The sequence below is a fragment of the Macrosteles quadrilineatus genome, unplaced genomic scaffold, assembly GCF_028750875.1.
Source record: "Macrosteles quadrilineatus isolate MER2022 unplaced genomic scaffold, UCM_ALF_1.0 Scaffold_3__2_contigs__length_128488019, whole genome shotgun sequence".
In the NCBI taxonomy this organism is placed as follows: Eukaryota; Metazoa; Arthropoda; class Insecta; order Hemiptera; family Cicadellidae; genus Macrosteles; species Macrosteles quadrilineatus.
This window is the reverse complement of record NW_026542596.1, coordinates 54,930,651-54,946,606: the sequence shown is the minus strand read 5'-3', so window position 1 is coordinate 54,946,606 and position 15,956 is coordinate 54,930,651. Positions and strand designations below refer to the sequence as shown.

At 33.9% G+C, this 15,956-nt stretch overlaps 1 protein-coding gene across 3 annotated transcripts in view; it reads right to left on the bottom strand.

Moving 5' to 3' along the window:
- The window catches only part of LOC128988710 (histone-lysine N-methyltransferase KMT5B), a 36,265-nt gene that overhangs the window by 17,269 nt on the left and 3,040 nt on the right, over positions 1–15,956 (bottom strand). For 2 of the 3 annotated variants that reach the window (XM_054410278.1, XM_054410277.1), the window contains exons 2-4: positions 5,096–5,201; positions 3,676–3,833; positions 2,378–2,549 (exon numbers count right to left, since the gene is read on the bottom strand). In XM_054410278.1, coding sequence (XP_054266253.1) covers positions 2,378–2,549; positions 3,676–3,833; positions 5,096–5,113 — 348 coding nt within the window. In that variant the 5' untranslated portion in view covers positions 5,114–5,201. The remainder of the gene's footprint in view (positions 1–2,377; positions 2,550–3,675; positions 3,834–5,095; positions 5,202–15,956) is intronic. The other variant, XM_054410279.1, reaches the window with a different exon arrangement.

Below are 15,956 nucleotides of genomic sequence, written 5' to 3'. Positions count from 1 at the left end.
TTGGAAACAAATTCTGTTAGAACTGCCTATTTTGCCTACTTTCAATCAATAATTAGATATGGATTAATTCTATGGGGTAACTGCAGTAGAGTGGATGAAATCTTAATTCTCCAAAAAAGAGCCGTTTGGGTTATCGCTGAATCTGAACTTGATGAACATTGTAAACCTCTTTTTGTTTCAATGAAAATTTCTACTATTATTAATCTGTATATCTTTGATTTAACTGTATATGTAATAAATAACACACAAATACTAAAATCCCATGAACACAGATATAATACTAGAAATAAAAATCATACTTCCATTGACTACCACAGGCTCTCAAAATCTATAAACAGCCATGTTGTTGTAGCTCCAAAGGTTTACAATAAACTCATTGGCCTTATCTCAAAATATGATGTCAAACAATTCAAGAGAAAGTTTTATAACTGTTTATTAATAAACCCACTTTATTCACTTAATGAGTTTTTTCTTGCCAAATTGCTTTCTAGATCGTTCTAAACACTTAAATATAAATCCCCACACTCTATTAATTAATAGTCTCTATGAATTATTCTTCACATTAAAACTATTATTGAAAACTAATCCTCTCTTTTTTACTTTCTCCCCCTATACCATAGTATATGGAGAAAGTATTGTTTTCGTCAAAATTTTCGAGTTTGAGTTTTGAGTGGATATATTCGTTTTGGGTCCCCCTGGACCCAAAAAAGTGGTTTTCGAAGTGATGTCTGTGTGTGTGTGTGTGTGTGTGTGTGTGTGTGTGTGTGTCTGTGTGTCTGGATGTGTACAGACCTAGAGACTACACCTGTGGTCCGATTTCGATGAAATTTGGTATGTAGGTTCTAATCCATAATATCTCCAGGCGTTTTTTTCATTTTTTTGAAATTTTGATTTTTAATGGGGATTTTCCCATAAAAACCCATAAAAAACCGGAAAAATCGAATTTTCTCAAAAATGGCCCGAACGATTTTGATATAAATTTAGTATGTTGTAGCCCTTTAAATTCTGAACAAACTGGTGAAAACCCCATTTCTCTAAAAATTACGGTTCAAAAGTTATGGTAAATTATGTTATTTTCCCATAAAAACTCCATAAAATAACGAAAAATAGGATTTTAGAAAAAAAATCCTGTTTTTATTCAACATAGTATGTTATGGTCCTTACAATTTTGATAGTTTTTTTCAATTTTTTAGAAATTTGGATTTTTAATGGGGATTTTCCCATAAAATAACGGAAAAATAGAATTTTCCCAAAAACGGCCCGAACGATTTTGATAAAACATTTAGTATGTTATAGTCCTTTATATTCTGAAAAAATTGTGCAAATCCCATTTCTGTAAAAATTACGGTTTAAAAGTTATTTTAAATTATGTTATTTTCCCATAAAAACCCCATAAAATAACGGAAAAATCTGATTTTTCCAAAAATGGCCCGAACAATTTTGATAAAAATTTAAAAGTTTAAACGAGTTTGATAAAAATGTAGTATGTTATAGTCCTTTAAATTCTGAACAAAATTGTACAAATTCCATTTCCGTATATTTACTCTCACCGCTTACACATGATAAAGGTAGTTGACAAACTTATGGGAGAAAGTATGTGTCAGAATGCTGATACCGTTTATTTATTAAGATATGTTATTTATTTAGTTATCAGAAATTATTTTATATTTTATCTGTTATTGATGTTCCAGGCCAGCTTGAAGGAGAAATTGTTTGTTTAGTTGTTTTGTTCTATATATTATATAATTTAAGTTTAATTTTATATTCACATCTACTTTAATTTGCTTCATGACAATTTGTAAAATGCAATCTGACCTATCCTATTGTACTTTATTGTACCGAATGGAAATAAATATGTTTGATTTGATTTTATTTGTAGCCCTTCATCTCCAAACAAGTTGCCGCAAACCAATTTCAAATATCTCAAATAGTTAAAAAGCTAAAGAGGGTGCAAGTTAATTTTGTTGCCACCCTCATAGTTATTTGGATTTGAAACGTTTTAGGGCGCCAATTTGTTATTTGTTCTACAGTAGGCCTACAGATAATGCTGGTTCAAATTTTCTTCTAAAAACTTAAAATTTGTAAGAAACAAAATAACTGAAATCACAATTTTTTATGCTACAACATTATACTAAACCTGTTAGTCGAATACAGCATGACTACTTCATCTGTGAGGGAAAACACAACTTGAAGCTTTTGAACCTTATATGTTACTGCAGTAACACAGGATCTAATTCTGTAGCACATGGAATAAATCCTAAGTGTATCTTTAGATTATAAGAAAACAGCCTTTTCTCAAAAATGGATGAAGCACAAGGTGTGGAAAAAATAGAATCTTCAATAACAGTTCTGAACATCATGTACGAGTATAACTCACATGTTCCTCAAGACGTTGAGATTGCAGCTTGTTGCGCAGCGTGTGGTGCAGAGATCGAGGAAGCCACTCCCCTTCCAATAGTCGTTTGTACGACTTTTCATAGTTTTGCTCCTTGATAAACTGTTCCAAGATGCTCTTCAACTCCTCTTTGTTGGCTTTTAATGGACGGTATCTATGACAACAAATAATTAGAGGGTATAGACAGTAATTGACCAAATTGAGGTAAGGATAAAGCAGTTTCTGTTATAGGATTGCAAATAATTTTATGTCTAATCCAAAAATACAATGTACCGGTAAGCATTGTTTGATTAACCATATAAAATTTCCTCAAACAAATGTATCCTTTATATTTTTCTTAAAATCACTAGTTTTAAAGAAAGAAAATTGTAAATAAACACCATTTTACCATTTTACCAAAAGCACAGGCATTTTACATCCATTATCATGCATTTTTTATATTATCAACATTGGAACAAATAAGCCTACACAAAGATTTTCCAGGGAATTTGTATAAACTAGGGATGGTCAAGCCTCGAAATTTCGGGAAATTTTCAATCTCGTTACACGAGACGAGATTACTTTTTGGCCGAGATTTTTATCGAGACATGAATAAAAAAAAAAATAAAAAAAAAAATTAAAAACGCCTGCAGAAAGTCAATGCAATACCCGCAATACAGGAGCGTGTTGTAGTTGCGTTTCCTTTTCGAAGGCGTTCTTATTTAATTAATTCTTTTAATGTAAATATTACTTTCATTATTTTAATAATATTACTTTAATAACATTTGAGAAGTTTTGTTAAGTGTAAGCAGTGTGAGGAATGTTTTATTACTATAAAAAAAGTCAAAACAAGTAACTATTTTTGATATTGCTTTTATTTTATGATTTATTTTATTTTAGGGTAAGTTGAACTCTATCCTAACTGATATCACCATGTTTCCTAATTGTAGGCATTTTTAATAAGTTAGGCGTGATTAATAAAAAAATGTTATGCTGATGTTATTTAATGAAAGATTGTAAATATTCTTGCCTATTATCATTATTTTAGTATTTAAACAGTCATCTAACAATGTTACAAAATCAGGTAAAAATTTCGAACGTGCATTTCCCAATGTGTATGAGAAGAGAAATCTCGTCTCGAAATTTTATGAGAAATAAAAAATCTCGTCTCGAACTAAAAATCCAATCTCGTCCATCCCTAGTATAAACCCAGTAAAATTTAATAGGGTGGTTAATAAATCAAAATCAGTACAATGATGTATTTAAGGCCTAAAACATTTTGTACACTATTAAGTGTTTACCTTATATTCATTTTGTGGGTGGTGAACCCTAAGAATGGATCAAGTATCAGAGCAGTTGCAACGTCGTCATTATCAGAGAGTTCTTTGGGTGTCATGGCTGTTGGTTGTTTCAGATTTAAATGCCTCTGACCCGAATCCACCACCATAGTGATTTTTTTCTGCAACAATAAATTAAGGTTAGACCAAAGAATATATTAGGCCTACTATCACAACACTAATATAATTTTCCAACAAGTAGAGTAACTCCACTAATCCAACCTTGGCTAGTCCGACTTAGAACTGTGCCATCGCCTATCGGTTATGATGTTATCGCTGGTAGTATCATGACCATTTCCCATGGGCTAGAACATAATCACCATCTCCTGCAATAGCGGTAAAAATCTCGTTTACCCCACAGGCACAGAAACATCATCGTTTTCTAAGATAGCGACAACACCTTCAGCAGTAACGGAAACAGCATAATTGTCTTCCGCGATCACGGAAACGTTATTGTAATCTTCCTTGATCCCGGCCAAATCTACAGCATATCCTGCGGTAACATAAAAAACATTATCATCTACTACGATCGCAGACAATCCAATACAAATCCCACAGTCATGGAAAAATCATCGTGGTGGAAAAATATTTAACATCTACCGAGCTCACAAGGACATCATAGTCTTCCGCGATTAAGGAAACTTTATCGTTGTTATTTATAATTGCCTCAAACTCCTGAATATCCCCTGCAGTAACAAAAACATCGTCATCAACTACCGCGATTTTGGAAAAATACTGGATGTCTCCTTAACACGACATCGGCTTCTGTGTTCGCGGAAAAATCGTGGATGGTTCCTCGGATGATCCAACCTTTTCACTATTCCAGACGGTTACGGTCCCTTAGGTGACGGATGAGCGGGGTTAGACTGTAACTAAGCACAAGTAAATTGCTGAATGCTATATATGGCATATGCTAAACCTAGAAGTCAAATTTAGATATTTTAGGCTACCCTTGGCCTTTGGGTTGACTAGTGTTGTTGGTGCGGTTGACTGTTAGGTTCGGACGATGGTCAAGAGGTCTGTGGTTGTCTCACCAGCGTAGATTGAGAGTTTAAATCTCGTCTCTGTTTGCACTTTATGAGGAGTTCACTCAATCGGTACCATAGGTCAAGTGGAATATGTGGATTCTTTGAGAGCTACATAGATTGCATGTAAAATCCTATGGTTTACGACCAGTTCATAAGTAAAAATAATCAACATATCGCTGATTGAGCTGAATTTAAAAAATTTGAATCCTCAAAATGTCAAAAATTGAATTACACAGTCTGAGCTACTAAGTTTATTGGTGCCTATGAGTGTGGTTTACATTTTAAAAATCATTATAATATGCACTTTGGGACAGTCACTTGTAGACCATAGGCCTACTTATTCCTAGCACATTTACCTGTAAGTCATTCATCATGTATGACTGTCACTGCTAGCATGTATCAGCCGTCATTCAAAGTTAGAGCATGACATTTTCTCAAGAGCAGAGTAGAACTTTCAGGCATCTAGCATAAGGAAATTCTCATTTTCAGTTAAATTATAGAATACAATACATATGAAAGTCCACGTTTGGAAACGATTTATGAACTAGAAACCTTTTATTTCAACTTTTCCAAGTTATTTATCATTTTATAGTTTAAATGCCCAATAGGTAGACTAAACAAATTATAATAGAATATATTTTATATTTTTATATTTATATAAATAGAACTATAATTGCATACATTTGCACAACTAGTACGATGTAGGTATGATATAGACTAAAGCATTATATTGGACACTGAAGTAGACATCCCATCTATATGGACCAGTAAGTAACTAAGTAAGTACTGGTAAGTAAAAAAGTTCAATAATGTTCAATATAAATTAATAATTTAGATATAAGCACAATCTGTCGGTATCTTAAATCAACTACCTATGACGATTTTGATAAAAAAAACCTGGCAACAACTTTAACATGGGCAAGGAGTGTCTAGTTGTATCAATAGTCAAGTTTTGACCCTACTTTTGGCATTAGGCTTAGGTAATCTGTGTATATGTGTTTTTATCAGTAGGTTATAAAATAAACTGCTTATAAATTTGTATCACCAAAGATAATGGTAGGCTATTTGGAACAGATAAGAATGATTTAAGTTACTAAAACAATTCTCATATCGTAAAAGTATGCATTTATCTTAACTGGACACACAATCACTTGTTTTTTTTTTTTTTTTTTTTTTAGCGAATTTCCCATATAGGGAATAAGCTATTACCGTAGTACGGTACTCATGGTAAGACCTGGAAACGGGACCGATTTACTTTATCGTTTTGACGTCCCTAGAGGCCAAAAACACCATCCGTTCATATTCATATATATTTATATATAGGCTATATGTGTCCGTTAGCACGATAACTCGAGCAAAAATGATCCGATTTTGATTAAATTTAGTACAAACATGTAAACCTACATACATTCAAACGAGTTCGCAAATCAGCATGATCGGACTATGGGAACAGGGGTTTTTGGGGCCGTTTTTATGGGGTAAAAATAGGGTTTTCCCATTTTTGACCCTAAAAACACAAAATTTCACAATTTCTTTACAAACCATTTTGTAAAACTTAAAGAAAAATATTATTTAGTATATTGAGGCGTTATTATGCGCCTAATGGTTGCGAAGAAAATTCCAAAAAATTGTAAATTTAAAATTCCCATGTTATTCTTATGGAGAATAAGTCCACTGTAGTTTGCTTGTTTATGAACAAATTTTGAACAAAACACTTTTTAGCCCCCCCCCCCCCCCCACATTTGCAGCAAACCAAAGTACAGTAGAACCCCTCATATCCGGCCACCACGGGACCAAGCCCCTGGCCGGATAGCGATTTGGCCGGATAAACCAACCTACTACAAAAATGAAAATGATTCATACCGGTACCTATAATAATATTTAATCAAAACATGCTGTCAAAAGTATCATTTAGTCTATTCTAGGATTATTTTTTGAAGAATTAACATGTTTGTACAAAAAAAAATTATTTGTAGGCTAAAGTTAGTTGTTAAAAAAACCTGAAATTAAGATTTCAGGTAACAAAAACTATTAAACGATGGAGGTAAAAGTTACATTAAATCAGCCTTGAAGATTTTTAGGACCTTAATAGTAAATACAATTCTACTCAACTTTCTTATCCTTTTTGTGAAATAAATACAAAGATTAATTTCCCCCAACTTTTTAGAGGTTAGGTCTAGTTCAACTGAGTTTAGTGACACAGTAAAATGTATTGAAACAAACAGATAAATAGTTCAGATAAATAGTTTAGCTCAAACAAGTCGCAAAGACTAGTGCTTGCATTTAAACGTCTGTAAGCTTTGAGAAAAACATTTTGATATTGGCTTCCTGGAAGTGGCCGGATAAACAGAGGACCGGAAAAACCAAGGCCGGATATCAGGGGTTCTACTGTACTCGTTAAACTAATTATATTTAAATAGGGAATAAAATGTGATATTCGCTAAGTCTGCAGGTTTGCTGCGGCGCGGGTATTTTTTAATTTTGATGGGTTCAAAAGGTTCTAAAATAACAATGAAATAGGGCCTAAAACTATGATTAAGTAATGATTCTTATTAAATAGGCCTACGCCTATTATTAATTGGCCTATTATTTATATTATTTGTTAATTAACTTATCACGCTAATATTAAATATTAAAGTTTGTGTTTGTTCGTGGATCAGAAATCGAGAAGTTTGTCCTTGGGTGCCTAGTAAAATTTTTTAATGAACACAACATTTTGTCAGATTTTTAGCATGGCTTTTGGAAGGGTCGGAGCATTATCACTGCTGCTGTTGATTTTGTTCACACTGCTCTTGAAAAAATTGATGAAGGCTGTAAAGTGGCAACGCTTCTGCTTGACCTTTCGAAGGCTTTTAATCGGGTTGACCATTCTATTTTATTGGCAAAACTGATTGGCTATAAAGTTCCAGGATGGTTGGTGAGTCTGGTGGAATCTTATTTTAAAAATCGCCAACAATGCACCACAGTTTCTTTTGATGATGGTACGACGAGAGAGAGAACATAGGTCGGAAACTTGAGTGGTAACCTCAGGGATTCCGCAGGGCTCAATTTTAGGACTTTTCCTGTATATAGTTTATGTAAATAGTTTTATTGTCATGGATAACCTCTACAGGTACAGAAGTAACAATAAAATTGGCTTCAGCTGTTCCATAAGGATGACAAATCTACTAAGTAAGTGGGCTATGTTTTATCTATGCTATTATTAAAAGGTTTGATTTTTTTATTTTAAGTTAAGTTTAAGTCATCTTTGTAAAAGTACGGTACTTAATAGTAAGTTGCTTAGTAGACTAGGTTTAGCCTATGCTTTGCAAAATTTAAATCCCTGAAATTATAGGTGTAGGTATAGTCTAAGTTAGGCATACAGACTAAGTGAGGCACTAACTTATGTATGTAAAATAGTAGGAGATAATCTAACTTAGCCTACTAGGCCTATTTTACAACGCCCTAACTTAATTGACGGCTAACTTAAGCTTAAATTATGTTTTGTGTAAAAAAATATGATTTTTTTATTAGGCTATAAGCCCTTTGAGTGATATGTAACGATATATCGTTATTTACTAAAATCTCTATGTAATCAGTCATCTTTGTAAAAGTACGGTACTTAATAGTAAGTTGCTTAGTAGACTAGGTTTAGCCTATGCTTTGCAAAATTTAAATCCCTGAAATTATAGGTGTAGGTATAGTCTAAGTTAGGCATACAGACTAAGTGAGGCACTAACTTATGTATGTAAAATAGTAGGAGATAATCTAACTTAGCCTACTAGGCCTATTTTACAACGCCCTAACTTAATTGACGGCTAACTTAAGCTTAAATTATGTTTTGTGTAAAAAAATATGATTTTTTTATTAGGCTATAAGCCCTTTGAGTGATATGTAACGATATATCGTTATTTACTAAAATCTCTAAGGGATATAGAGAGGAAGGTTATTTTAACAAAAAGTAGCAAAACGGCCTTTGGTGACCTGCATGTTCATAGGATACACTAAAAACCACTTAGCTAAAAGATTCACCCAATCCAATGATTTGAGGTGTAGCTTAAGTTATGTATAAACCAAGGATTATGAACACCTCACTATGCCTCAGTGGTTGTAGTATATCGCTACAAACACGTACAGGTCACCAATTATATGCCACCCAGGACGGGAATCGAACCCGAGCAAACGAATGCAACTGGCCAAGTGACACATGCCCTAGCCTTCTTGGATAAGTAATCTATGCTTGGAGACTGAGGAGTCAAAAACCGGTATTTCAGCTGACACCAATGAATGCAAACAGATAGCGCTACAGCAGGTTGTTCAATATGTTACTAAGTTAGATAGCAGCACTAACTTAGTTAGTCACAGACTACCTTATTAGGATGATATTTTTCAGTTGAACCACAACAGTGATCATAACTTAAATTGTGTTAGGCCAACATACTGACGCTTTCCTGCAAAACAGTGTTTTTTCTAAAATGGCTATATTAAGTAAGCTATATAATATAACCTTATCAAACTAAATCAAGGTTAAATTCAATATTAAGTTATATTGTAAACTATGGCACCTACTTGAAACATGTCTTTTGATTTTATGACATTTTGGTTTCAAACAATCAGAACATTACAATTCGTAAGAAAACTTCGAAGTTTGCAACAAAAACATTTAAAGTTTTATTTCATGTTTAAGTTACTAACCCTTCGATAGTTCGACTCTCGATAGTTCGACACGGGCTGAGCTATTTTGTCAAGTAATAACTTATTTAATGGTTATACTAACTTATTGTGAAGCAAGTTGACTTGAACATTTTTTCATTTATTGTTTACTTGAGACTAATGAACAGTGAAATTGTTAAGCTTTAAAAAGTTTAACAATTTCCACCAATAATTCCAATTCCAATTTGTTAATAAGTTTAACAAACGCCACCTAGTACTAAAATTAGTACTAGGTGGCGTTCACAGAGGCATCCACAAAATTGAGCGGAGTCATCAAGGGTTCATATTATATTGTTTTTGTAATACTGCTGTAAAAACAGTCGTTTTTAATGCATGCGTTGCGGGTCTAAAGTAGTATTTTTACTCTTTGAGAGTAAAAATCGTTTTAATCCTCGATGGAGTTAAAACCAGCTGTTGTCAACTCAGTTGTAAATTTCTATTGTAAATGATTGCATGTATCGAAATATGTATCGATTCGTGTTTCATAATTATTTTTACCTACAGTCTACAGTCTCTTCCCATAGCATTTTAGCATTGCAGATACAGTGCATTAATCCATTCCCACACTCAACACTGCTCACCTTTACTACTTCCTTCACTACCCCCTACGTCGTGGACCTGTTTCCCTCTCTTCTCATAGCATTTTAGGATTGCAGATACATTAAAATAAAAAAAAATAAAATAAAAACAAAATAAAACATAAAATCCCAAGTAATATTGTAAGTAGCTTTTTTAAGACTTGAGTGATGTTTGCAGTTTGCTTTTTATTTTTTTGGGTTTGTAGTTAGCTGCATGGTTTTTGTCTGCATGGTGTACTTTGTTAAGATGCAAACTGTTTTTTTCTGTACATTTTCTTTTTCAAAGAATCAGATTCTTGAGCTACCTGACATTCGAGCAAATGTGAGTATAAGCCAATTTTGCGTGCTGTGTTTGCTTGGTTTTTCTTAGGTTAAGTTTTGCATAATGATTGTATATATATATTGACAAGAGTATTTTTTTGACGATGCCCATTGCATTTTGTACAATGCTTAAAGGAAAATCAATTTCATTTCATTAATGTAATTGCCAAAGACAGTTCCAACACTCTGCACTGCAAGTCTTACTACTTCCTTCACCATTTCCTACGTCATAGACCTGTTTCCTTCCCTTCTCATAGCATTTAAGTATTAGATACATTTATATAACTGCCCAAAAGGTTCCCCCACTCTGCACTGCAAGCCTTTACTACTTCCTTCACCACTTCCTACGTCGTGGGGCCTGTTTCCCTCCCTTCTCATAGCATTTTAGGATTGAAAATACATTAATCTAACTGCCACAGACGGTTCCCACACTATGCTCATACTTTACTACTTCCTAAGCCACTTCCTATATCGTATACCTGTTTTCATCACTTCCCATAGCATTTTAGTATTTTAGATAGGTTAATCTAATTGCCACAAACATTGCCCACACTCCGCACTGCTAGCCTTTACTTCTTCTTTCACCATTTTCTATGTTGTGGACATGTTTCCATCCCTTCTCATAGCATTTCAGCATTGCAGGTACATTAATCTAACTTCTACAAACGGTTTCCAGTTCCCACACTCCACACTGCTCACCTTACTACTTCCTTCGCCTCTTCCTACGTCTCGGACCTGTTTCCCTCCCTTCCCTTAGCATTATTGGATTGAAAACACCTTAATCTATTGGTCATAAACAGATCCCACACTCCGAACAACTAGCCTTTACTACTTCCTTCACCACTTCCTACGTCACGGACCTGTTTCCCTCCCTTTCAATAGCATTTTAGGATTGCAGATACCTTAATCTAATCGTCATAAACAGTTCCCACACTCCGGACAGCTCGCCTTTACTACTTCCTTCACCACTTCCTACATCACGGACCTGTTTTCCTCCCTTCCCATAGCATTTTAGGATTGCAGATACCTTAATCTAATCGTCATAAACAGTTCCCACAGTCCGGGCAGCTCATCTTGGCTACTTCCTTCACCACGTCCTACGTCGCGGACCCATTTTCTTCCCTTCCCATAGAATTTTAGGAATGCAGATGCCTAAATCTAATCGTCACAAACAGTTTCCACACTCCAGACTGCTCACCTTTACTACTTCCTTCACCACTTCCTACGTCACGAACCTCAAGCTAGTGTCGTCATTTGATTATATTTATGATCCATACCGTTTCTGTTCTAATATCTGTGGAATAATGCTATCAGCTATTTCTTTATCTACTGCATTCAAAAGTCAACAGCTGATCATATGACTTTGTTTATGTGTCAAATACTGCTTCCATAAGGATTACATTGAAACTTTGAGACCCAGGGGGGCGGATTCCTGAGAGACTTTTTTAACGCCATATAGATGTTGGCACTCACCGATATGGTCTTTATCACCATGTAAAATTTGAAAACGATTGATTCAGCCGTCTAGGAGGAGTTAGTTACGAAATGCACAACAGTCGACGTATAAGAGCTTCGCTCAATTAAATAAATTTTGATGATTTCTCTTAACCCTAGCAGTGGCCAACCGTCACCAGGTGACGGTATCGGCCAAAATTATTTTAACGGTAAAAAACACACTTATAATCAACTCAGATGAGAACAATATATATACAATATGGTATATACAATATATATATATATATATATATATATACCATTCGAAAGATCACATTCTGAACTTTCATTTTATTAAATAAACAAACCCTATAGCAGTATATAACAATGTCACGACGATTAGAAATCAAATGAATTTTTGGCGCGGCACAACTTTTGCAGCCGACACTTGGGAACTGGCAAAACTCGTCTTATTTGGCATTACCCTGCTCGGGTAATTTTCGTCTTGGGATGTTGCAGGTGGTACCACTGGATAGCCATTGATTTCATCTTCATTGTGGTACCGGTAGTGATATTTTAGAACTAAATATTGATTGGACAACCGGTACGATTTTATGAAAACAGCTGTTTTCGAAATTTATAACAAATGGCCAACCGTCACAAGGTGACGGTATTAAAAATACAAATTACATACAGTGTAGGCCTAAGTTATTATTACTAGTCATATGTCATTTTGAAGAGGAAGAAATGTAGCTTGTGATAGTGGCAGCCCTGCGCTCAGGGTTATTTACGTTTTCTCTCACTAAGACGACAAAAGTGTGTCACTACTGTCAAGGTCTCATACACAAAGTGCCTTGTATTCGCCATTGCGTGTGGTTACCAGTGAGTTTTCGCTCTCGTTTTATCCGCGATTGATTACTAAATTTGTTATTATTTCGTATTTTTAGAGAAATGTGTATGTGTATATAACAGTAATCTTCATGCATTTTATTATGCATGAATATTTATTGAATAGTGTCAAATTGTGTTTATAAAAGGTTGTATTTTTCTTGCGGTTGTATTTTGCGGCCTTCCGTTTATTTAAATATTAGCCTATCATGCCCCTAGCACGTAAAAACAAAAATTGTTACCCAACGTGTTATACATTTTTAATATGTAGGTAATTGAATACACTAAGTTACAAGATGTTTATATTGGTTTGAAGTAAAAACATTTGGTACAAAAGTTTTATACTAAATACTATGAATTTTTTTCTCACAAAATCGCTAAAATACAAAAACATTAACTCACTTTGACTTTTTTTTGATTTCTTAATTCATTAGCTTTACAAACATGTAGGCTATATATCATTATTAGTATACACATATACTATATAACTTTTTACAACACAAACTAACACTGTACGGTTTTCAATTTTTTCGGTTCTCTGTTTATTATTATATTTTGCCCCAAAAACTTATAGGTAAAAAAATATATTTTCCTAACATGTTATATATTTCTATGTAGGGAATTAGATTGTCTACAAAATCGTACATACAAACCGTAATGATATATACATGTTTGTAAAGCTAGTGAAGTAAGGAATCAAAAAAGTCATAAAGTTTATGGTAAAAATAATTTTTTACCTATAAACATAAGTATATAAAATAATGTTTTTATATTTTTGCGATTTTGCGAGAAAAAAAATTCACAGTATTTAGTATACCTATACAACTTTTGTAGGCCTACCAATTTTTTTTACTTCAAACCAACATAATAATCTTTTAGTGTATTCAATTACCTACATAAAAATTTATAACATGTTAGAAATATTTTTTTTTGTAGGTAGGCCTACGTAATGGGGACGTAATAATACAATAACCGCAAATAAGTGTAAACTATACAGTGTTTGTTTGTGTTGTGAAACATTATGTAGGCTGATGATATGTACATATTTGTAAAGCTAATGAAGTAAGGAATCCAAAAAAGGCATAAGTATGATGGTAAAAAGTTATTTTCACCTATGATTATGTATAAATTTAAAAACACTTTGAATTTTTTGCGCATTTCGAGAAAATGGAGTGTTCAGTATTTAGTATAACTTTTTTACCAAATTTTTTACACCCAAACCAATACGTATAAACATGTAGTGTATTCATTTACCTTTATAAAAATGTATAACACCTTGGGTAAATCATTATATAGCCTAGCATTTAACCCTCCGAGTGTTATTTGTCGCTGCAGCGACACTGGCGAAGGCTCTATGACTGACAAAATAGGATTGAACTGGATCGAGTTAGGTATCGTTTTATTTGACAGATTCAGAGCTTTCTCCGGAGGTCTGTCTCTAAGCGCTTTTCATTTTAGTTCCGAAAATAAAATATTGTAGCAGACAGCTGACGTGCGTATTTGTAAACAGCTTGGTTAACCTCGGACCGATGACTGATGTGTTTTATTACGTTTATCATTGTTTTAGTGTTAAAAATCAAAAGTACATAGTGATATACGTGGTGCATTATAAGAAGATTGAAGTGATTTTGAAGGGCTGGTTGATGATCCTGAAGAAGTAGGTAGTGATATTGATGTAAATTATCAGCCAGATTCCTAGCTATGGTTAGGCTATGCATTCTTAGCTAAACGCTATGTACTGAAATCTGTTTTTCACTCATAACTTATTTATTTGATAACTTACCTCACTATATGATTATATATTTGTAATCCTCATAAAATTTAGAACAAAGTGGCTATTTTCAAATATTTATAGGCCTATAATTTATACAATTTCATTAAGCGCAAATTTTTTTTTTTTTTTTTTTGAAAATTTTCCAAAATATTTTTTTTTTACCTAAAAATTTTTTTTTGAACAAATGTTCCTTATGTTTTATATATAATATTGAAGCCCATGATTTTCCAAACAAAATGGTATATTGAACAGAATAATTACCATTGTTTTCAAGCTTCTCAGATCCGTTTTAATAAAACCTTGCAAATGAGCAAAAAATAGGCAGACATTAAGGCCAAAACAAGGGACACTCGGAGGGATATAGCACGGCGAACTAAGGTCCATCTCGTACAACAATCTCTGAATGTCAGAATCGTCATTTTTGGACATGATGCTAACAAAATACAGTACTTAGTATAGGCTATAACTTTTTTACAAAAGTTTTTACCCCCAAACCAATATAAACATGTTGTAGTGTATTCATTTACCTTTATAAAAATGTATAACACCTTGGGTATATAGCATGGCGAACTAAGGTCCGTCTCGTACAACAATCTCTGAATGTCAGAATTTCGTAATTTTTGGACATGATGCTAACAAAATACAACCTTTTATGAACACATGTATTTCACACAATTCAGTAAATGCATGAAGATTACTGTTATACACACACACAAACTTCACTAACACTAACACTACGAACTAATAACGTATTTAGTAATAAATCGCGGATAACACAAGAGCGAACACTCACCGGCAACAACACACAATGGCGAATACACAAGACAGCTGTAGCAGTGATGACTCGTCTTCATGTGAGCAGGCCAGCAGACGTAACCCTGAGCGCAGGGCTGCCATTCTCACAATCGATATTTCTTCCTCTTCAAAATGACATATTATATGACTAGTAATAATAACTTACACTGTATGTAATTCATATTTTCCATACCGTCACTTGACGACGGTTGGCCATTTGTTATGAATTTATAAAACAGCTGTTTTCATAAAATCGTACCGGTTGTCCAATCAATAAGTATTTAGTTATAAATATCACTACTACAATGAAGATAGCCTAAAATCAATGGCTATCCAATGGTAGGCCTACCACCCGCAACATCCCAAGACGAAAATTACCCGAGCAGGGTAAATGCCAAACAAGACGTGTTTTGCCGGTTCCCAAGTGTCGGCTGCAAGTATAACTGCAATAAGCATTTTATACTTATATTCCAACCCCGTACGAAGGACGGGTACTCTGCTAGTTATTACTATTTCTAGATTCTCCTGTTCTTTCCAAACAAAATGAATATGGGGTTGGCTAGGCTTACTTGTAGACCTACGGTTGAATTTTTAAGAATTTTCAAAAAAAGGTCTGCAAAATCGCCAAAATGGGTTACATTTCATTATTTTGACCCCCTTTAACCCTAGCAGTGGCCAACCGTCGTCTGGTTACGGTATGACGTTGATGCTTAGAATGGCCAGAGTCGTCTGGTT